At 36.2% G+C, this 22,724-nt stretch overlaps 3 protein-coding genes across 3 annotated transcripts; 2 read left to right on the top strand and 1 right to left on the bottom strand.

Annotated features, from left to right (window-relative positions):
• Positions 1-2,151: 2,151 nt before the first annotated feature.
• Positions 2,152-7,217, top strand: LOC140871380 (probable monogalactosyldiacylglycerol synthase, chloroplastic). Its single transcript, XM_073273868.1, has 8 exons — positions 2,152-2,916; positions 3,541-3,713; positions 4,343-4,504; positions 4,587-4,728; positions 6,140-6,364; positions 6,586-6,648; positions 6,770-6,844; positions 6,929-7,217. The coding sequence occupies exons 1-8, from the start codon at positions 2,434-2,436 to the stop codon at positions 7,160-7,162; spliced, it is 1,557 nt and encodes a 518-aa protein (XP_073129969.1). The 5' UTR covers positions 2,152-2,433; the 3' UTR covers positions 7,163-7,217.
• Positions 7,218-7,566: 349 nt separating this feature from the next.
• On the bottom strand, positions 7,567-8,842 carry LOC140872131 (early nodulin-like protein 13). Its single transcript, XM_073274892.1, has 2 exons — positions 8,308-8,842; positions 7,567-8,214 (listed from the first exon to the last, which is right to left on the bottom strand). Exons 1-2 carry the CDS (start codon positions 8,513-8,515, stop codon positions 7,835-7,837), a joined length of 588 nt encoding a protein of 195 aa, XP_073130993.1. The 5' UTR covers positions 8,516-8,842; the 3' UTR covers positions 7,567-7,834.
• A 2,140-nt stretch (positions 8,843-10,982) lies between these two features.
• Positions 10,983-22,428, top strand: LOC140871291 (AP-4 complex subunit epsilon). Its single transcript, XM_073273736.1, has 11 exons — positions 10,983-11,898; positions 12,546-12,731; positions 15,500-15,715; positions 15,807-15,917; positions 17,364-17,561; positions 17,665-17,796; positions 18,432-18,488; positions 18,703-18,819; positions 19,461-19,538; positions 20,092-20,235; positions 20,995-22,428. The coding sequence occupies exons 1-11, from the start codon at positions 11,332-11,334 to the stop codon at positions 22,018-22,020; spliced, it is 2,832 nt and encodes a 943-aa protein (XP_073129837.1). The 5' UTR covers positions 10,983-11,331; the 3' UTR covers positions 22,021-22,428.
• Positions 22,429-22,724: the final 296 nt, after the last annotated feature.

Below are 22,724 nucleotides of genomic sequence, written 5' to 3'. Positions count from 1 at the left end.
TAATAGTTAATTTGAACAGCTCGTGAATATATTTGACATTTCGAGCCGACTCAAACTTCATTTCCAGCTGAACTCGAGCAAAAATATTAATTTTTTTGAGTTTCGAACCGAGCTCGAACTTGAATATACTTTATTCGAACCTTGGATTTTTAATAATATTCGGCTCAATTCATTTCTTTTACACCCCTAAATTCTTATATACTCCCGCTCTTTTTAGATGATTCAAGCGATAACGTACCTCAACCTGAAAATAAAGGTGGTCTTGATGGGGAAATCATATTGGAAGCTAAATCTCTTCTTCATTATCAGCTCTTCTTGGACATCAAATGCAGCGACTCGCGTTTTAATTGGAGAAACTTTGAAGGCATATTCTAGTATATATCGAGAATTAATTGTGTTCTTCCTTTTTAAGATGTTGTCAACTTCTGATTAGAGTGTCAAACGGGCCACGCCAAAAACTTACCTTTTGGCGGATCGATGGTGGGCCGACCCACCATCCTGGCGGGCTGAAAATCCTCAACCCAACCCAAGGTGGATTGCGGGTTAGGCGAGCCGACCCGTGGGTTGGATTACGACAAATAAAAATAAATAAAAATATTATAATTAATTAAAAATATTATTTCATAAATAAATATTAATAAAAACATATTAATAAAAATTTTAATTATTGATTTCATGTGTGTACATTTTATATAAAGTAATTAATACAAAAAAAATCACAATTTTTATTAAAAAATACATATATACCAATAAAAATAAAAATAAAATATTAATTTTTGAGGTCCGCGGGCTAACCTGCGCGGGTCGCGGGCCTAGGCGGGTTGGCCCATCTAGGCCCACTTTTTGTTTAAATTGTTTGGGGTCGGGCCAACCCGGCAGGCCTAACCCAAATTGGCGGCTCTACTTCTAATCCATGATAATATGAGTTTGATATCATTACTTATTTTATTTTATTTTAAAAAAGAAACCCAGTAATGTTTTTAATTATGCAAAAATCCACACAAAAATTACTTAGGGGCGGTCGTCAATCAAAACATTAGGCAATCCTCGTACTGCGGTCTGCGTGCCATATATACCAAACATTTTTATAATCTAAAATTGTGCTTTCGACGTGATTTCAAGTACGCTTTTTTACATGTTTCCACCATCTTATACCATTTAAATAAATCTAGCCATATCTATTTGAAAAATAGATAGATTTAAGACATGAATATGGACAATGCCAACCTTGCTCTCTTAGGTTTGTTTGACCTCTTTTATGTTTATTTGATCACGAGATATATTTATAAAAAGTTGGATATAAAAATTAATATTTTTAATAAGTTTGGTCGATTGAATATCTGTTTCACAAAATTGACCCATGACATGATATTATAAGAATTTTTGAATAACTTCTTATTCTTCTTTCAAAATTTGAAAATCAACCATGCACTTATATGATTTTATCGTGTGTTTATTTTAATCGAAAAACAAGTTGTATCGAAAAACAGTTATGCAATATATATCATTATCATATTTGAACGTGATCCCATATTGGTTAGGTTTGGAATAGAGAATTCACACCCAAAACTTTGTGACACCCCTTTGACTGTTGTTCAGCCGGAGAGCCCACCACCGTCCACCCCTAACAAGCATCTTAAAATTTCACAAATTTATCTGGATTTAAATGTACCATTTTCTCAATTAAAGAAAGGAACCATTTTCTTTTGAAATATGTACATGTGGATATATAATTTCAAAACATAGTCAATAAAGAAAATATATTTCTATTATTAATTAGGTGTTCTTAGCAAATCCATAAATAAGAGTAGGGAATATTTGTATATCCTTGATTCGACCACTATAAAACAATCTAATATTTGTCAACTTGGAGCAATACCTTTAAAAAAATTCATATAATCTTTTCATAACAATCAAATCAATACTTAGACATCGTATGATAAGATTTTGACAGATTATCTATTATCATTTTTTTTTAATGTAGATGAAACATACATCATTTTCTCATCTAAACACATTGATTCATGGTTCACATATGAGTAGTCAATCATGGTCTCATGCACAATTCACAAACCATCTAATTCTTTAGAATATTGAGTAAATTTCCCATCTATATATATTTGTCACACGTATACAACTAGGATATCCTTTTGATATTTCTAAAAAGTTTTTTAATTTTATTGCAATTTCACCCCTCAACTAAATCCTTTTCTTGTGGTTACCAATCCCTCTCCAAATTCCCTCTATGCTCCCTTCTGCATCTTCACCCCACACTTGTCCCCTCTCCCCAGCCAGAAACACATAGAACACAGACAAATTTCACTCCAAGAGCCAATTTTCCTTGTGTTTTCGATCGAACCCATTCGTCGATCTCTTCAATAATTCAGATAAAATAGGAAGAAAGAAGAAAATAACTGAGAGAAGACTTTGAGGATGCAATCTTCTGCTGTTACACAAGAACCCACAAATCCGTTTGGTTTTGTATCTCAATTGGGTTCGTTTGTATTCAACCATTCCAGGTTGAATCCTAATGGGAACCCCGTTGTTTTGTCGAGTTACTTGTACTTTGATTCCAAGCAGAAGCCTAAGGCCGTGGCTTCATTAAGTTTAAGCTCTAGAGGTGTTAGTTTCGGAATCAGGAGAGCATTGAATGACTTCAATAGAGTTATTAAATTTCACTGTGAACGAGTCCCACTTGGTTTTGCTTCTGTTGGGCTTGATTCCGGGGAAAACAACGGGTTCAAGGATGATGGGAATGGGGTTCTGGAGGAGTCTGAAGAAGGGCCGTACAATAATGCCGCGTCTAATACTCCAAAGAAAGTTTTGATTTTGATGAGTGATACCGGCGGGGGTCATCGAGCTTCTGCAGAGGCTATAAGGGCTGCCTTTAGTGAAGAATTTGGAGATGAGTATCAGGTTAGTGTTCGACTTGTTTGGACAGATAATTCTGTTTGATTGCAGGAAAGAAATAATAGTGGTGGGTGTCCACTTGTGAAAATGGTAGGACTCCGGAGAGCTTGTATCTATAAATTTCGAATTCGAGCTTGGGACGACTTTATGAATAGGCAGTAGAAATTGAAACATTAGAGAGATTTTTGCAGCAATTTTTACTTTGAAATTATTAATATTGTGAAAACAGAAGTTCTAGCAGTATCCTATCATAAAAACCAACACTTTGTTTTTAAATTTCGTAGGAGCATCATTAAGCATATGTCACACCCCGAGGCTCTTTATCCAGGTTTATTCAGGTATTGAACATGGAAAAGATTAGTGGCTTCCCCGACTACAAATCTTGATTTAGTCCCTGCATAGTTGATTAATTTGTGGTGATTTGCTGTGAAAAACGATTGGTCGGTTGGCATGTTTGGGTTGTTGCTAGGTTGCAGGCCTAGAGCATGGGGTAGTTGATGTTTAGTACCTGTCCAAGCTCGACCACCACATTGCATCACTATTGATGGATATTTTATTGCCCTGGCTCAATGTTGTTGCTTTGTGTTGTGAATCTTGTATGCTTGTTATTTATTATAGTTTCTCGTGTAGGTGTCTATCACTGATTTGTGGACGGATCACACCCCATGGCCTTTTAATCAGTTGCCAAAGACTTACAACTTTCTCGTGAAACATGGTTCATTGTGGAGATTGACATATTATTTCACCGCTCCTCGTCTTATTCATCAGTCCAATTTTGCTGCAACCGGAACTTTTATAGCCCGGTGAGGCAACTTGTCTGTTTTATTAACCATGGTGTATTTGAGTATGGTTGTTTAATTCCACCACAAACAAAACATTTCACTCGCCATTCTTTATAAATTTGTTGGGCTTGCAGATAAACCTCGCTGATTGTAATTTCATCTTGTATAGTATGTAAATAACGCCAGTCGTTCTGAACTTCGTGTAATTTGAGTTGTACATTTTTTCCCATTTGTGAATTGATAGTCTATTTATTTTCCCGATGTAAATACGAAAACTATGTGTTATTTCCTTTTGATTACTGGAAAATTCGATTTTCCTAACTATCTCTGCTGTCTTAGAGTCATGGAACTTATGATGTTGAAACTTATTTATGTGATATTATCAAAATATGGCTTCAGTTTCGGTGCCTTTGAATCAACATGCATTATTGAATCTTGATGATTTCTTATTTATCAATTGCCACGTAAAATTATTTTATTTCGTCTTCCTTCAATGACCTTGGCTTGCAGTTTTAGTAATATTGGGTGGCACCCAGGTCCCAGGCCACTTTGTTTACTGTTTCTTCTTCTTGATCATTAGGCTGCTACATCATAATATTCTATTTTGTTCCTTGAAATTATTTTAATCTTCGTTAAAAAATTGTTGCTAGAGAGGTTGCTAAAGGACTGATGAAATACAAACCAGATATTATTATCAGCGTTCATCCTTTAATGCAACATGTCCCCCTTCGTGTTTTGAAAACAAAGGGCCTCTTAAAGAAGATCGTTTTTACCACCGTAATCACGGATTTGAGCACTTGTCATCCAACATGGTATGTGTAGCAGCCATTTTTATGTTATGTATATCATGCGGGATTCAACGTAGAGTTGATGTGTTCTGTTGTTGCATGGTAGGTTTCACAAGCTTGTGACAAGATGCTATTGCCCGTCGGAAGAGGTAGCAAAACGAGCACGAAGAGCTGGTCTCCAGTCTTCTCAAATTAAGGTTTACGGCCTTCCTGTACGGCCCTCATTTGTAAAGCCTGTTCGCCCGAAGGTAGGTATTTTTCTTTTGCCTTTTTTCTGGTTAGCGAACAAAATTTCCAAAATTTATGTGAAATTGTCGAGGAAAAAATAAAAGGTATTAATTTGAGCATCATCTTAAAGCCCAAACTAATATTTGAAAATATGTTAACCAGTATGAGCAACTTAGCAGATAATTGGACAGCTGAAAGTAAAATTAGGGCTCGTTTGGATACACAGATACTTGGCTTGAAAAAGTAGTTCATTAAACATGGTTTAATTCAGTGGATTTTACGAAAAGCGGAAGAATTTTTGTGTTAGGAGAGAATTGTGTGAGAAAGCTCTTTTTGGCTTTTAAAATAAACTTGATGCAGAAGCCCAGAAGCCGGATTTACCGCCCTTTGGCTTTTATATATTTTTACTTTTTTTCCTAAAAAAAGAGCTAGTGCAACACTCTACCAATGTCCTATAATCTTTTTATCTCGAAACATTTCCATCCTCACAAAGCAAAAAAACAAATATTTATCACATTCTCTAATATAAACTTCCAAAAGATATTTTTTTTAATCCCACAAGTCACAACCATATAAATTGCATTTCTTAACACATTCTTCCAAAATAAATTTTCTGAAACATATTTTCGAACCTATGAAAACGCTGCCACCTATGATATGCAAATACTTCTAAAATGGCCACGGAACTATGTCGTATCTGATACCTCCTGGATACGGGTGCTATTTGACATTTAACGGATATACAATGGATACTTCTATTAGGCTTAAATAAAAGTTACATGTCAACAGATAAAACACATGCCTATCCAATATAGTTGAGGATCTTGTTTTGATGTATCCAGTATGATCTATTTCAATCCCTCTCGATATTTTTCAATATTGCATTTGAACCCATAAATATTGTTGTATAAATATTATAAGTTGTAAATCTCTGCAATAGTTAATATATTTATATTATTATATTATATTATATTATATATGCGTGTTGTGTGTGCATGCATAAACCAATCATGTAATCCTCATTGTGTATCCTAATTTCTGAAATTTTCAGCACAAGTATCCGTATTCTGTCATATCCGCAGTTTGATAAACTAATTGATGGAACATAGTTAGCAAACCTTACCTGTCTTTTTTTTATATAGCAAAAGTGGTCTTCTCCCACAAGCTTTTGTTTTGAAACACACTCTATATAGACTTCTAATAAGAAATCAAATCCATGATGGATAATCATTTGATAATTATTCACCGTTTTCATTAAAATTGGTTATTTGTCGTTCCCCAAGCGGGTAACAATTATTCATGCTTTTGTGTTTGTGATCTCCATCTTTGTATGGTCTGCATATACATAGATGGGTGTTTTTGTTATTTGATTGATAAGTGATAACCATATAGATAATCTTACACCAATAGAAATATGTTTCTATACTGTAGGATGAATTGAGGAAGGAGATTGGATTGGATGAGGACCTTCCTACCGTCTTGCTGATGGGTGGCGGTGAAGGAATGGGTCCCATTGAGTCAACGGCTCGTGCTCTCGGGGATGCATTATATGATGAAGTTAACGGCGAAGCAATAGGCCAGGTTCTTGTGATTTGTGGCCGAAATAAAAAACTTGCAAACAAGTTGCAATCCATTGAGTGGAAGATCAATGTCCAGGTAAACATTTTATTTTGCGATTGCTAGCTCCATTTCTCAATACAGACAGTTTCTTGCTATATAGAGAGCTAGTAACGTGGGTTGTAAAACTCATGCTTTCAAGATATTATGTATGAAGGTCGAACATATTACCCGTTGCTGAGGCAACAGTCATCCCTTCCTCGTGGTGTGTCCAGCCCTTTTTGCTAGTTTCTTACCGACAAAATGTGTTTGCATTGTAGGTGAAGGGTTTTGTCACCAAAATGGAGGAGTACATGGGTGCCTGCGATTGCATTATAACTAAGGTATAACAATCGAGAACGTAAATAAACTTCCCCTCCCCTGTATATCTCCATGGCTAGAAAAATAGCATATTTTATTGGAAACAATCGACGTTTGACTAATGAAAATTTGGATGTTTTGCAGGCTGGCCCTGGAACAATCGCGGAGGCTATCATTCGTGGACTTCCAATAATCCTAAATGGTTACATTGCTGGACAGGTAATAAAATAGTGTTCAACAAAGAAAAAAAGAAGCTGCTTTAAAATATATTGATTTTATAATTCGATGCATACTCTGTTGCAGGAAGCTGGGAATGTCCCCTACGTTGTTGAAAATGGATGCGGGAAATTCTCAAAGTGTCCGAGGGAGATAGCCAACATCGTTTCTCGATGGTTTGGTCCGAAAAGAGATGAACTCAGAGCCATGTCTCAAAATGCACTGAAGCTTGCCAGACCAGACGCCGTTTTCAAGATTGTTCACGATCTTCACGAATTGGTTAGACAAAACAACAGGGTACCCTTGTATTGTAATACTTGACACACATTTTGTTAGAATACAACATCATAATGAAAATTCGATCATTTCGTGTTTATCTTCGTTCAAGCTTACCGCATGGTTTTTGGATCGGCTTTTTTTCAAAAGAACATGGTTACGCATTTGGTTACATGGATATGTTTGAAGTTACAAAATTGTTCTCCAATGAAAGAAGCTATTATCGTTTTAGTGTAATTTTGATCCTATGGACTCGCCAATTTCAAAATTTTACCCACCCCAGATGGAAAGTTTCGAGCTGAACCCTTTTTAATACCCCATGGTGTAGGTGGACGTGGATTCCACATGATTTGAACCAATTAAATGCTTTCACCTGCACCATATGGGTAGGGTCGAACTTTTCATGTCTTAATATACATTGGAAAATGCACCTGCTTTCAGTACATAATGTCTCCCGGAAACCAATTATTAAACCAGAAAAAGACCAATAAATAATTCATATGGAATCTCAATTACATTACATAACATAATAGACTAGAACTTAAAAAATAACCTAATAAATAATAATTCCCTTAACCGAAATACGGGATTTGATATAGAGAATATATATCACTCACATGTAGGTGATATCATACTCACTCACAATATTTGGTAACCGTAAGAAATACCTATATAAAATTCTAGCTAAGATCCCCCTGCAAGACTCCTAGCTGCTCCTCACACTATAACTAGAAAAGAGCCCACCAGCGCCGCCACCACGAGACCCACCGCAAGTCCGCCGCTTAACAATATCCCACCACCACCAGGAGTCGGAATTAAGTCCCAGGTGGTGTCGTCTATAGCATCCCCCGGCGGAAAAGAGGAGTAAGCAGGGAGAAGATTGCCGTCCCTGCCGCGCATGACCACCACAATAACCTTCTGCCCAGTCACGCATCTTCCCTCCATCCCGCTGGTGAAGAAGTACGGCCCCGATCTCTCCAGCTCCACCGTCGTGTTTCCGCCGACGTACTTTTTCAGAGGACTCGACTTGTTGCATGCCAGGTAGGCTTCCTTCGTCACCAGCAAAACCGAATCTTTCGACCCGTCGTATACAAACACTGCAATTTAACCACCTCCGTTAATTAACTAACAAGATCCAAATCCAAATAAATAAATAAAACTAATTAATTTGATTCAACGTACGTACGTACCCAGAGAATCGCCGATGAGGAAACTTGATTTCTCGGACCAGCGATTGAGATAATCAGGTTCCGGAGAAGGCATTCTCCATGCATCGTTTTCCCCTCCGACTAGATACTCTGTAGCTTCGGAGAAGCCCATGATTAACACAAAAGACAACAACAACAACAACACTAGTGAAGAAATCTTGGTTAATCTTGAAAAACAACCAGCTGCCATTTTTCTTACGGGAGAGAGAAGGAAGCGCGAAGATTAATTAAAGATAGTAGCATAAATGGAGAGAGACTTCGCGGTAATATATAGTGGCGGAAGAGGTACGTAACCGTTGAGCTGTAAATTAAAGCCATTACTCTGAGTCTGAGCAACGGTAAAAAAAAAAAAAATGAAAGCCAATACTTACCATTTACTTCTTTCTGTCGTGTGTTTTGAGCAAATTTAGCGCGTGTGGTTATTTGTGGAATTTTTTTTTTTGAAAATCTGTGGAATTCTGTTTTTTGTTCTCTTTTCCTTTTAGATCAGATGAAAACGACAATGTTACGCGTTTACTTCTTTTTGCTATGTGTTTTCAGCAAATTTACAGCGTGTAATTATTTGTGGAATTCCTTTTGAGAATTTGTGGAATTCTATTCTGTTTTTGTTCTCTTTACCTTTTACATGAAAACGATAATGTTACTCCATCTTTATATATTTGAATTTTTAATAAAGATGGGAAGATAGATTGTTTCAAATCTAAATTTATCGGTTTGCGTGTTTAATTTGTTTATGCATTTATACTAATGAAAAAAATATGAATTCATGCCCTCCATGTCTAGCAGACACAAAATTATTGTTACACGTACCGGTACGTATTAATTTGGGAGACTCGTTTTATTTTTAAGAACATGACTGACTTTAAGTAACTAAATATCCTTTAAAATATGGATGTAAAAAATCGAATTGGTTGTGAGTTATTCGGAGCTCGACTCAATCAAAAATTTGTTCGAGTTCGTTCGTTGAGTTTGTCGAGTTGAGCCCGAGCTCAAAAATTTTATCAAACCGAGCTTGATCTTAAAGATATTCGGCTTGCGAGCTTGCAAACATGCTCGTTAATATGCTCACGAGTTCGAGTTCGAGCTCCTCTTGTTGTGTTGTGAAATATTCAGTAATTTGTTTTATGGTAGAGTTATTTTTATTTGGTGTTGGAAGTTGAATCTAGTATTTTGAGATGTTCAATGTATTTAGAGCTGTCAAAATGGGCTGTCGAGAGGACCAACCCCAACCCATCAGAACCCGTTCATTGGCGGGGCGGCTCACCATTTAAGCGGGTTGAAAAATTATCAACCCAACCCGCCTATTTGACGGTGCGAGGCGGGCCAACCCTCCAATTTTTAATTATATTTGGTGGGTTGGCCCGCAATCCACTACAACCCACCACTTGACCGGGCGAGCCTACCCACTATTCAGGTGAGTTGGAAATTTGTCAACTCAAATCGTTTATATAGTGGGGCGGAGCCGGTCAACCCAACGGGCCCAACCCAATTTGACAGCTCTATTTCGTTTATATTTTTTTAGTTGTTAGTTTTGTGATTTTGGTTTTTTAGGGAATAATTTAGTTTTTTTATATGTCGATGTTTATAATTAATTTATTGGGATAATGCATCGTATTGTATATTCGAGTTCAATTCTATCTTTAACGAGTTCAAATAAAACTCAAAATTGAACTCAGTTGTATGTTTGACGAGCTCACTCAACGATCTGAACTCGAGTCAGGCTCGTTAAATATGATAAACAAGCTATTAATTAACCGAGCTCGAGCCTATATACATATTAAACGATCCGAGCTTGATCCGAGCTCAAGCCTTTGTATATATTAAACCAACTGAGCTCGAGCATGATACTGTTCGACTTGTCTTGACTCATTTACATCTCTATCTAAAAAAGACTTTTGGTTAAATGTGTATTTAGAGTGTCTACGTCAGACAAATCTCAGTGTCTCCTATTAAAAAACATAAAAATTCACGAATTAATTTCACGAGAATTTCTTTTCGGCTATGTTTGGTTGGATTATTAATAATTCTTGTATAAATTTATCCTGACTAATCTTACGTTCTTCTCACCATATTATTTATCCTTTTATTAATTATAATTTTACATCAATCAAATCATTAATTATTTATCTTATATCAATCAAATCATTGAATTTAAATTACTATATTACCCCTTATAAATAATATTATTTATATTTTATTTATTATTAAAAGAATAAAATGGTAATTTATCATATTTATATATAATTTAATCAATCAAATCAAATCAACTATAATCTATCAATCAAATCAAATATTACATTCACTATCATTTCTTATTTATTTTTTATTACATTACATTTATTATATATATACTCCCTCCGTCCCAATTATAATGTCCATGTTTCCTTTTTTATTTGTCCCAAATATATAGTCATATACCATAATTAGTAATATTTTTTTACACTCATTTTCTAATATACCCCTATTAACTACACCTTGAAAATTGTGCAATCATTTTTTAATAAATTAAATAGGGATAAAATAGGAAGTTTATATAAAATTTGATTTCCCAATAAATTTTTCTTAATCTGTGTGAAAATCCAAAAAATATATTATATATAATACGAATGGAGTATTATTTATCTCGTCATCCGTACCAAACATAGCCTTCTTATTCCGAAGACCATAAATAAATAAAAAAACCTAGTACGATGACTGTAAAAAATTCCATACGAGTCTCGGATCCTTCGTCTCCCTACCATTGCCGGGCTTTATTGATCCGTACACTTCGAAGACACGTGGCTATCTATACGTACATCCTACATACGACTCAGGGTCTTGTAGTTTGTTCCCTCACTCTTGTCTAGATCTTGGCTCCCAGCTTCTCAACCCCGAATAATCCGCAATTCCTAAACCCTTTCCCCCAATTTCACCGATCCTTTTTGATCGGTGATTGTTTCAAGATTTTTTGGTTTCGGATAAGCTAAAAAGCTGGAGCAGCTGAAGACGATCGGCAGGGAGCTCGCTATGGGCTCCCAAGGGGGTTTTGGGAAGTCTAAAGAGTTCCTGGATCTCATCAAATCCATCGGCGAGGCGCGATCCAAGGCCGAGGAAGACCGCATTGTTCTACGGGAAATCGAGACGTTGAAAGCAAGGTTGGGCGACCCAAATACTTCCAAATTCAAGCTTAAAGAGTACATCATTCGCCTTCTCTACGTGGAGATGCTCGGCCATGATGCATCCTTCGGCTACATTCACGCGGTTAAAATGACGCACGAGGAGAATCTGCACTTGAAGAGGACTGGCTACTTGGCGGTTACTCTGTTTTTGAACGAGGACCATGATTTGATTATCTTGATTGTGAATACCATTCAGAAGGACTTGAAAAGCGACAACTATTTGGTTGTTTGTGCCGCGTTGAATGCGGTTTGTCGGTTGATTAATGAGGAGACTATTCCTGCCGTTTTGCCGCAGGTGGTTGACCTCTTGGGACATCAGAAGGAGGCAGTGAGGAAAAAGGCTGTGATGGCGCTCCACCGGTTTCATCGGAGGGCACCTGGATCCGTTTCTCATCTGGTTGCCAATTTCCGCAAGGTACACGCAGTTCATGGATTAAGCACTAATAATTTACTTGTTTGCATTCTAGTATTCCCATGTAGGATGGCAGTTATCATGTTGTAATTTAAAGATGGAGTAGTGAAGATTTGTGTTCCCACTCAATGGAAAACCCAAGTAGTTTGTTCAGTGTGTGCGTGATTCTGTACTGAGCCACTACTCTGTATGATTAATAAATTGTATAAAAGTTGGGGGTTCATGTGATAATAAGCTACATTCATAAACTTTAGAATGTGGTCAAAAGTGAGGGTGTGTCCACGTTTTGGTTTCAAACTGCTGGAAATTTTGACGCTGGGAATTCTAAGTTATTTAAACTTTTGTATCATCACATTAACTAGTTCATCTTACCCTTTCTAGGACAGTAACATTTCCGGTCAAGTTTATCTTTTCTGAATTTTATCATGGAAAACACGAGTCACTCAAATAATTTAACAAACTAAACTTTTGGATTTTACCAGATGCTACCTGTATGAGTGTGCAGAGATGTATGAAGATTGTATAGAACCTAGAAATCATTTTGAGAACACAATGTTAGTCTTTTGGCCATTTGTATTTGCATTCAGAAAGCAATTCGTGGTTTCTGGAGTAGGTAATTTCTAGTTTTATAACAAGTAATGTTGTTGCAGCGGCTCTCCGACAATGATCCTGGTGTTATGGGTGCAACACTTTACCCTCTTTTTGATCTTATTATGGCCGATGTTGATTCATTCAAAGACATGGTGGTTAGTCTTGTAAACATTCTCAAGCAAATAACTGAACACAGACTGCCAAAGAGTTATGATTATCATCAGATGCCTGCTCCATTCATTCAGGTGAGTGTTTTTTTCCAATCTCGCCCTGATAAGCCTTTAAGTTTATGCATCTGTGCTTTTGATCCAAGTTAGTTTGTTTCATTTCATATTTAGAATAATACTTTTGGTTCCTGTAGGTTTCAAAAGAGAAAGTTGGTGCAATTGTCTTGCACACTAGTTTCCTTTTTTTCAAAGTTGTCGATGTTATCTGTTTTAAGATAAATACTGGTTCCAGTTTTATCTCTTTTCCCAGATTCGGTGACGAGAAATCTTTTTAGGGGTTCTTTGATGGGCTCAAACAAGTTGAACCTAATCTAGTTTCGGCCCATTTGTAGTAAAATATAAGAGGACGATGATTGCTTTCATTCTCCTTTTGAGTTTTAATCAATTGGTATCACTTGAAATATAACAGAACACACAAGAAGTCTATGGCCAAACCTTCCATAGAGAAGATTATGGTCCCATGGAAATCCTTTAACATTTAACAAGAGAATTATTTCTCATTTGCCATCTAAAGCTAGAATACTAAAATAATATGTAACACTTAAAAAGTGCTCCGTATTTGTTCCTTTGGTCCCCCTAGACTTGCTTATAAACTTCCCCATAATCCTAACACAAACTCTCTTATATTTTTACCTCAGAGTATGGTTATTCTAAGGCACCAGTTGCACTATAGTGCACAAGTGTCATTTACACACCTTATTGTAGTAAGACACACCAAGCATTACTTTATGACATAAATGAAGTGAATTTTATTATATTATTACATAGCAACAAAAATATATGCTTTGAACAATTAAATAATGTAAAATCAAATGTCATTTGTAAATACTTGCTTAATTATGAAGAGAAACTTTAATTATCCGGATCAATGAACCACTCTTCATCTTCCGCAGCCATATATCATCATCTCCAAAAATTAAGGGATCTCCATGCTAAAGTTGAAGGATTTCTTTGGTTAGGATAATTTTGAGGTGGGTTAGATGAATCGAGCCATTTTTTTTTTACTTGAACAAGAATTGGCTAGGGATTTTTATTTTCTTAACATAATACATGCAACACAAGAGAGATTTTTGGGCCTAGGGTGATTTCTAGTTGCGATAGTTGGATTGGGCTGTGGTGGTGGGATTTTTTTTCCAATGTAATGCAAGGTGCACCTCTCTTTTGCTTTTAGGATTGAGCTCAAAATATGCTTATTGAACTCAAAACTAGCCTCTCGAGCTCAAAAACCCGAAAAAGCTAAAAAACCGAAAAAGATGGAAAATGATATGCAAAATAAAAATTGAATGAAAGAGGATAAAACAACAAATATAGAAATATAGAAAATGGAGTAAACAAGATTGGAAACATGAAGGATTATTACTTTTGAAATTGCTAATAAAATTAGAGAAACATACTCGTTCCATAGATCTAATGAACATTAGTATCTCGTTTTGCGGAGAGTAGATCTATATATTACCTCTGAATGGTAAAAATGTTCATACGTGTATTTGAAAATTTGAATTTGGAAAGCTTCCTAGCCTTGCAATAAAAGAGTTGGGTGGAGCACGAAGAGTAGCAAAAAAAAAGAGACAAATGAAGAACACATGCAGTCAGAAGAAGAAATGATGGAGGTGGAAGGGGTGGACTGAGGAGATGACTTTACTCTAGATTTTAGTTGTTAAAAGAGGGAGGTGTATTTTCATTTAACATTAAAGGTCTGTTTCCGCGTGCGTGTATATATACACACATATATATATCGTGTGCGACCACAAGTTTCTAAAAAAAAACCCGCTAAAACACAGGAATGAGTTTTAGTGGTCACTCACAAAAATCCTGCACACTAGTTTGTGAGATCAAAGCTGTGTATATACACTAGGGTGCAGGGGGATCCATGGCCGCGAGCTGAGCCGACTTCCATGTTGCAGTGTTTTTTTTTTTTTGAAAAAAAATTCAGATGTTCACATCACTGCATTTTTTTCAAAAAAAATTATAAAAACTGCAAGTTGGGTGTTAGTTGAGCTGAGTTTGACACCCAACTTGATTTTTTATTCAAAAAAACCTTTTTTCCGGATGTTCATATGAACATCTGATTTTTTTCTCAAAAAAAAAAACCATTGAGCTGACGCCCATGGATCCTAGGTGCGGGGATCAAAACTACACACACACACATATATGTATATATATATAAACGTCTGAATTTTTTTTCAAAAAAATAAAATAAAAAACTGAGCTGGGGTGCGGAGGATTAAAACTTTATATATATTTTGATCATACACACATACACACATATATATATATGTATATATATATGTACATGTATAAATATTTGTAGCAACTTACTAGCAATGGAACAAAATATTCCGGGTTTGAAATCAGTTCAAAAATAGATTGGGCATATTTGCGCTCAGCTGAAGTTCGAACAACTTAACAACTGGTGCTTGTAGTACGGTAGAAGTTCTCCATAAGCTGAAAGTAACTTGACATTTTTGCCTTTGCAACTACTGGAAAGGCTCAGGTATGCCCTGAAATGGGAAGTAGCAGCTATTGGTTAAAGAGCTTAGCAACTTGGAAAATTATATCTGAGAGGTTCATTTTTATAGAATGATACTTTCCAGAATTTTCTGGAGGGATTTTTTCTGGATTTTATTTGATTTTAGGTTCCTTTACCTTTGGGTTCTTGTACTTGCTGTTTTGTACTCATGTGCGTGTCCTCTGACGATAATATACAATAGAATCTGGTTTATATGCATGTGTGGTGTTCATGATTTTGTTTGTTAGTTACGCTATTCTATTTCATCTCTTGGCAGATTAAATTGTTGAAAATTCTTGCTGTGCTGGGTAGTGGCGACAAGAAGGCCAGCGAACAAATGTATACAATTTTGGGTGACATAATGAGAAAATGTGATTCAACTAGTAATATCGGGAATGCCATTCTTTATGAATGCATTTGCTCTGTTTCTTCATTACACCCCAACCCAAAGTTGCTTGAAGCTGCGGCAGATGGCATTTCAAAATTTTTGAAAGTATGTATTCTGCAACAATATTTGCTTTTCTTTACCAGTTAAGTTACTGATTTCCTAGATATTTTAACTCTACATTATTTTCAATTGACAGCGTGACAGCCACAATCTGAGGTATCTTGGTATTGATGCTCTTAGTCAACTGATAAAGATAAGCCCAGAAATTGCTGAACAACACCAACTGGCTGTAATTGATTGCTTAGAGGTGAGATCAACATTTTTATTAATTTGTGACTGGAACAAATGGTCTTTGATTTGAGGTCGTTGATAAATATGTGGCTGCATTGCTGAATTTCTTCGGGTCACGTGCTCGTATTTGTTCTTATTGGTCTCTAGATCTATCTGGCTGTTGAAAGCCAAATTGACATATCTATGGGGACCTTAAAGTAAATATTAGATATTGCCTCCAAACTTTGTGAGCCTTTCAGATTACTCGTGCTGTTGGCTACCAAATTAGTTGACGTCTGTTATTGTTGTGCTTGCTAATATGAATCTCGTTATGTAAAATACCGAAGCTTGATTTATAAATCTTTCAATCATGTATTAGTATAATCGGACATATTTTTCAAAATAAATAAATAAAATAGTTGGAAACACATTCATTCTTTCTTTTATGAGTATGTTTACTAGTGTTTGTTATACAGTATGGTTTATTTTGCTATGCATAGATGAAGGTGCTAACAAGGAAACTATGGCCACAGCAAAGTGCTTGAGAATAGATGGCTGTTTGTTTTTATCCTTTTCAGATATGATCCCTAAAGTTCAATGCATTATATTGAGATGCATCTTGGTACCAGATTTGTTATTTTTTTACCAGATACTGGCAAAATATGTAGAAGCAGTAGTTGATTTTACTTCATAATTTTAGTTGTTGCAACTTTTCAAGAGCATTCAGTTTTAACAATCAATATGTATATGGAAGAAGACTGGTGATTTTATCTTCCAATATATATGTAAAAGAAAAAAGAGGGAATATAAAAGGAAGATTGACTATAAAGCATTGGTGGATGACTGAGGCATCGAACTGGGATCACCCAAGAGACTATTTTGTTCTTGATGTTTTTAAGCACCAATAATATTTGTGGAAACAGGGTAAAAGTAGAACTCATTATTTGCCTCACAGAAGTTGAAGTAAGCTGAGATTAATATTGCACTAGACGGAAAAATTTTGCAATATTTTGAGTGCCGTCCTGGATCTTAGACGAGTGGAAGTAAGGCTGTAAGGGGAACTATGTTTCATATGGAAACACTCTGCAAAAGGGAAAAAATCGCTGACATTGAGGACAAAGTCAGAGCTAAAGCAGGAATAGGAACATAAAGCAGTACTTTATATTTTATATGTTCAATATGAAATGGGAAGTAATAATGTTGAGATGATTATATTACTAATAGGCTGAGAAAATTAATAAACCACGGGAAGAAGAACGAAGAACAACTTCTGCTTGCTCTCGCAAATAGCTTGCTTATATGATGGTTTAATTGGGATGTTGCTGAATATTGTTTTTTATCTCGAATACTATGTTCCTTGTTTGTTGTGGCTTGTGAATACTAGCAGGCTATGCATCTTCACATCTAATTTTGACATGTTAACTGCTTTGTTTCTATTGATGTAATCGACTTAAGCTAAAGTCTGGATGTCTTCATGATATAGGACCCAGATGACACCCTAAAGCGCAAGACATTTGAACTGCTCTATAAAATGACCAAGTCTTCAAATGTAGAAGTTATTGTCGGCCGTATGATTGATTACATGATAAGTATCCATGATAGCCATTACAAAACTGAGATATCATCTAGATGTGTTGAAGTCGCTGAGCAATATGCACCAAGCAACCAATGGTTTATACAGGTTATCTTCCTTTGATACTTCTTTATGTTGCATCACCGTGGTACTTCTGGTATGTATTGGTGGTTTTGTTTTTCTGATTTTTTTGCCATATCTTATTTGCCAGACCATGAATAAAGTATTTGAGCATGCAGGAGACTTGGTAAATAGTAAAGTTGCGCATAGTCTGATGAGGTTAATTGCTGAAGGATTTGGAGAGGACGATGCCACTGCAGATAGTCAGCTGAGATCATCTGCTGTATGGCTTCCTTGTGAATCTACTTTCTGATTGTGGTCCACCTAATTACTGTGTAAAAAATTGTGTATCTTTTCGTGCTTTTGCAACAATGGTTTGGACGGACATGTGTCTTTGGCCTTTTAGCTTTTCTACACCTTTGAACTTGTCACATGTTTATATGCTTTAAATCCTTTTGTAACTATTTAATCAATTCTGGAATTATTACCGTATCAGCATGCGTTTGATGGAAAGAACAATGCCTTTCTGAGTTTCAACACCAAAATGTTGAAATGTAACTCAACTTTAATTGTCAAAGAACTTGTGAGCAAGTGTTTCATGCCAGCACTCTTGTGGGTCTACACAAACAAGTGTTGTAAGCTTGCTGACTCATGAACAATGTCATTAAGAAGCTAGTGGAAATTGTTTTTTCTCGAAGACATGATTAGGATGACCTTGATGACGTGCATTTTTAGAGTCGAGCATCTCTGTCACAATTTTACTAATTTTGATTTCATATTTTCGTTAGCAAGACTTAACTCTTTCCTGGAGGCAATATTCTGTGTTGGCACTGTGCATTGCTAACATATGATTGGATTATATGACTGTTGATGTTATGCTTACTTCATCTTTCTAATGAAACTATCTGATGTGTTCAGGTCGAATCATATCTTCAAATTATGGGAGATCCCAAACTTCCATCTGCTTTTATTCAAGTACGTTCTATGGCATCGAAGTTTCCACAATTTCTCCCTTTTATCTTTGTTCTCTCCCCTCCCCATGCCTTCTCTAGCACGTTGCCTTATATTTATAATCTTCTATCTTTGGAACTCCTGTCTCCCCTTCTCTCTCTCTCTCTTTCTCTCTGGTTCTGGTGCTGTTTATGAATGTTTTTCAGCTCTGCTTTCCATTCACATGTTCTCTGTGCAGGTCATTTGTTGGGTACTGGGAGAATATGGAACTGCAGATGGAAAGTATTCTGCCACATATATATCTGGAAAGCTGTGTGACGTGGCAGAGGCACATTCCACCAATGATACAGTCAAAGTATATACTTTTATATTGTTAATATTAAAATTAATATTAATTTTTTTGGACCGACTGGTTTACAGTTTCTAAATTTGAGATCTGACAACATTGGGTCCCATGGCATTGCCGTTGTACCAGGAGACCCTTTCGCTAGCTGACATCCTCTTTCTTTCTTTCTTTTTTTTTTTTGGGTTGCGGAATAAAGCTGATATCCTCCTTTAAAATCTCTTGCCAGCAAGAAGATTTTCTCCCCATCTTCTGACCAGTTTGACAAGAAGTTCTCACAACAAATGCCATTTGATTGTTCTGCTCTTTGTTCAATAATTGATATTTCAAAAGCAACGGTAGTAACTTTTTGTGAAGATGAAAACTAAAATGACTGAAACTTTAGGTTTGCAGTTTATTGAACAGAGAATAACTATCACGTTGGCGGAGATTATTTTGTATACTTTGAGATCTGCAGTCGATTTTCTACTAGATCTCAATTTTGTAATTAGAAATGAGCAATACCTTCGCATAGCCTCCATAAAGTCGTTGCAATCCAAGATATGTGGTGCTCTTGAATATCATTAATATGATCTCAAATTTTTTGAGTATGTTCAATGACAACATATTCATGTTTATCTTGTAATAGCTTCTTTTTCCCTGCTTTTGTGAAGGCGTACGTAGTGACAGCACTTATGAAGATATATTCGTTTGAAATAGCAGCTGGTAGAAAAGTGGATATACTGCCAGAGGTAGTAATTTTGCAATCCCTTTGGCACTTGATTCTGTACTCAAATGCATACTTTCTATGCTTTTATGTTTAGTGGTTCAATCAATTCTTTTTCCTGAAAAAACGAGGCATAAAAATATTCATTGTTCAGCTGTGTTGTCAATCATGAAAATGAACTTTGCAGAAATGTTGTTGAATGTTTCTAAATTGTAAATGTGTGGATTTAACCGATTGTCAATCATGAAAACGAACTTGCAGAAATGTTGTTGAATGCTTCTAAATTGTAAGTGTGCGTAGATTTAACCTATTGTTTACTTTCTTTTTCTCCAACATAGAGAAGTTGAGGTGAGTGAATATGGAGATGCTCAAGCATAATTATTCCTATTCATTTCTGAGTATGACATTTTCCTTGCATATCTCTCCTTTACTCGAGACTGGTTAATCCTTCGCTTTGGTCACATTTTTGTGCTAGGAAATTTTTTGTTGAAGATTGAGATGTTTCCTTCTGATACCACTTCTACTATAATCGAACATAAACTAGGCTTTACGGGCTCATGGCTTATTGCTTACTGCAGTGCCAATCTTTGATTGAAGAAATGTTAGCTTCCAACTCAACAGATCTGCAGCAGCGAGCCTATGAGCTTCAAGATATCACTGATTTTGATGCTCACGCTGTTGAGAAGATAATGCCAAAGGATTCTTCTTGTGAGGATATTGAGGTATGACTTACAATTTACTTTTAATTCTTCTGCAGCTACTCTAAAATAGGATAATGGTTATTTTTCTACTTGACATTTAGTGGATAAACGCATAAAATTTGGGGTTCGCGTGTGCTAATCAGATGTTTTTCTTTGCTAGCATTTCGTTTCTTTAGTTTCTTTGACTGGCAGCTAGCTCTATTGCGACTTGCAACTTATAAGCTTGAAGCTTGATGCTCTATCTTTTTTTGTCAGTAAAATATAATATTGATATTCAATCGGAAATTGTTTTTGGTTTTATGGCTCATGTGATTTGTTTGTGTATGGATGTTCTGCCTTCTGATGCTTTCCTAACTTGCATTTACTTGCCATCGTCCTTACTCGGTTTATTCATCATGTAAAATTCTCCTTTTGAGGGGACATGCAGCTATCTTCTCGGCATGCTCCATTCCCATCATAATTCAACATGGCATTAGCTACATTATATTAAGTTTATCTGCCACTATATGTTATTGAATTAATAGCTTCGATTGTGTAACTCAAGCTCCCACAATTTTTTTTAAAAATTAGCTGCGTCAAGAATGACTAAGAAGCATTCGAAATGACATTAAAACAGCATTGGAGAATGACACAAACTTGTGGTGCTTATTTTATGGAAATTTTCTCGTGATTCGTCATGCATCAATAGTTGTACTGATAGCGAGTTTGTTGCTACATGGTGTTTTCTGCCATTGCCTTTTTAGTTCAAGGATGGTCACACCATTTGCTAAATATTTGCAGATCGACAAAAACCTTTCGTTCCTTGATGATTATATCCAACGAGCATTGGAAAATGGTGCTCAACCATACATCCCCGAAAGTGAACGCTTTGGAATGTCAGACATTACCCACTTCACGAGTCAAGAAAATAATGAATCCTCAATTCACGCTCTTAGATTTGAGGCTTATGAAAGACCAAAACCTGCAGTATCTCTAAATGTTTCTCCAGTACTAGATTCCTCCACCGAAGTTTCAGTACCAGAGCTATCCTATGTTGCAGATGTCCAGCAACCTACTCCATCCGTTCCATCTGCCTCAAACATCAGCTCATCAGAACTCAAGCTTCGACTTGATGGGGTTCAAAAGAAGTGGGGCCGACCTACCTACTCTTCTCCCATGCCTTCTACTTCGAGCGCTGATATTATCAAGAATCAGAACGAGGCAATTCAACCCATTGCAGCTGGTAGTTCAAACACTAAAGCAAGTACTGTTTCTTATGATTCACGGAAACAGGTACCCGAAATTTCACCAGAAAAGCAAAAACTGGCTGCTTCACTCTTTGGCCGTGCATCAAAGTCTGATGGCAAACAGTCCTCGTCTAGCACGAAAGTTTCAAAGCCCCTGCATCGCCCTGCAGAAAAATCTCGAACAGCCAATACATTATCGACATTTGACACTACTATAGTAAAACCATCTCAACCACCTCCAGACTTGCTGGACTTGGGAGAACCATCCTTCCCTAGTACTGCACCATCTATAGATCCTTTCAAGCAACTGGAAGGTCTTCTTGATTTGATGCCAGAAAAGCCAACATCGAGTGCTTCCGGAGCTAATACAACTGCCGCACCTGATTTCATGTCGCTCTTTGCAGACATGTCTTTGAACGACAAAAATGGACTTGGAGGGAGCTCGGGTGCTCCATCGACACCACAAACAAACAAAGGACCGAATTTGAAAGCAGCGCTGGAAAAGGATGCCTTTGTTAGGCAAATGGGTGTGACGCCCTCAGGTCAGAACCCAAATTTATTCAAAGATTTGCTCAGCTAAATGTTTCCCCCACCTAAATCTCATGTATGCGGACCGTACTGTAATTATGCCGCTTATCGTCCACCCCCGTGTCCAAGAATGAGGATGTAATTCATGGAATGCCTCACGATTCATGAGCAGAAATCACAAGGAAAACAGAAGAGAAGTTGGCTGAACCTCATGTGGGGTGGTGAGAAAATCAGTTGTAAGTACTTTGTATTGGTTGCAGGAGGGCATACTGTATGTACAAGTACACTAGAAGTATGACTATAGTGGTTTCTGAATCGCATAAAGTTTAATTATTGAGCTTAGAATTTTTGAAGCAAGAGACATACAGGTCTTACTCCAAAGTTCGCAATTTTTCAATAAAAATGTCGGGGAAATTGTATTTTTGTTAACTTGGCTATGTAAATAAACATTTTTCGCATGAAATTTTATCTGAGTTAAAATTGTTTCTTAAAAGTATTCTTATAACTCAAATGTTTCAAACAAAACATGTGGTAATGTGCAAGTTTAAAAAAAATAAAATAATGTGAGAGTCAACCACATAGAATAGCACACCACAGGGAATAAAGAATATTTACTTTCCAATAACTTTTATAAATTAGACTGACTAGTAATTTATAATGAAAAAAATTTTATTTGAAAGTAATAATTTTGAATATTTTAACAAATACTACACAAAATTATTTTGTATAGCATAACTAATATTTTTTTTTTTGGCA

Source organism: Henckelia pumila, unplaced genomic scaffold (genome assembly GCF_033568475.1).
Source record: "Henckelia pumila isolate YLH828 unplaced genomic scaffold, ASM3356847v2 CTG_461:::fragment_3, whole genome shotgun sequence".
Lineage (NCBI taxonomy): Eukaryota > Viridiplantae > Streptophyta > Magnoliopsida > Lamiales > Gesneriaceae > Henckelia > Henckelia pumila.
Note: the sequence above shows the minus strand (reverse complement) of the source record. Positions and strands in the feature narration are given on the sequence as shown.

What these genes read in the sequence shown, in the direction of transcription:
- LOC140871291 (XM_073273736.1), top strand. Translation starts at nt 11,332, where the DNA reads ATGGGCTCCCAAGGGGGTTTTGGGAAGTCTAAAGAGTTCCTGGATCTC. An exon ending in GCAACCAATGGTTTATACAG is followed by an intron (nt 17,562 to 17,664) that starts GTTATCTTCCTT and finishes CTTATTTGCCAG; the next exon opens with ACCATGAATAAAGTATTTGA. An exon ending in GTCAGCTGAGATCATCTGCT is followed by an intron (nt 17,797 to 18,431) that starts GTATGGCTTCCT and finishes TGATGTGTTCAG; the next exon opens with GTCGAATCATATCTTCAAAT.
- LOC140871380 (XM_073273868.1), top strand. Translation starts at nt 2,434, where the DNA reads ATGCAATCTTCTGCTGTTACACAAGAACCCACAAATCCGTTTGGTTTT. An exon ending in AGCACTTGTCATCCAACATG is followed by an intron (nt 4,505 to 4,586) that starts GTATGTGTAGCA and finishes GTTGCATGGTAG; the next exon opens with GTTTCACAAGCTTGTGACAA. An exon ending in TAAAGCCTGTTCGCCCGAAG is followed by an intron (nt 4,729 to 6,139) that starts GTAGGTATTTTT and finishes TCTATACTGTAG; the next exon opens with GATGAATTGAGGAAGGAGAT.
- LOC140872131 (XM_073274892.1), bottom strand. Translation starts at nt 8,515, where the DNA reads ATGGCAGCTGGTTGTTTTTCAAGATTAACCAAGATTTCTTCACTAGTG. An exon ending in CCTCATCGGCGATTCTCTGG is followed by an intron (nt 8,215 to 8,307) that starts GTACGTACGTAC and finishes GTTAAATTGCAG; the next exon opens with TGTTTGTATACGACGGGTCG.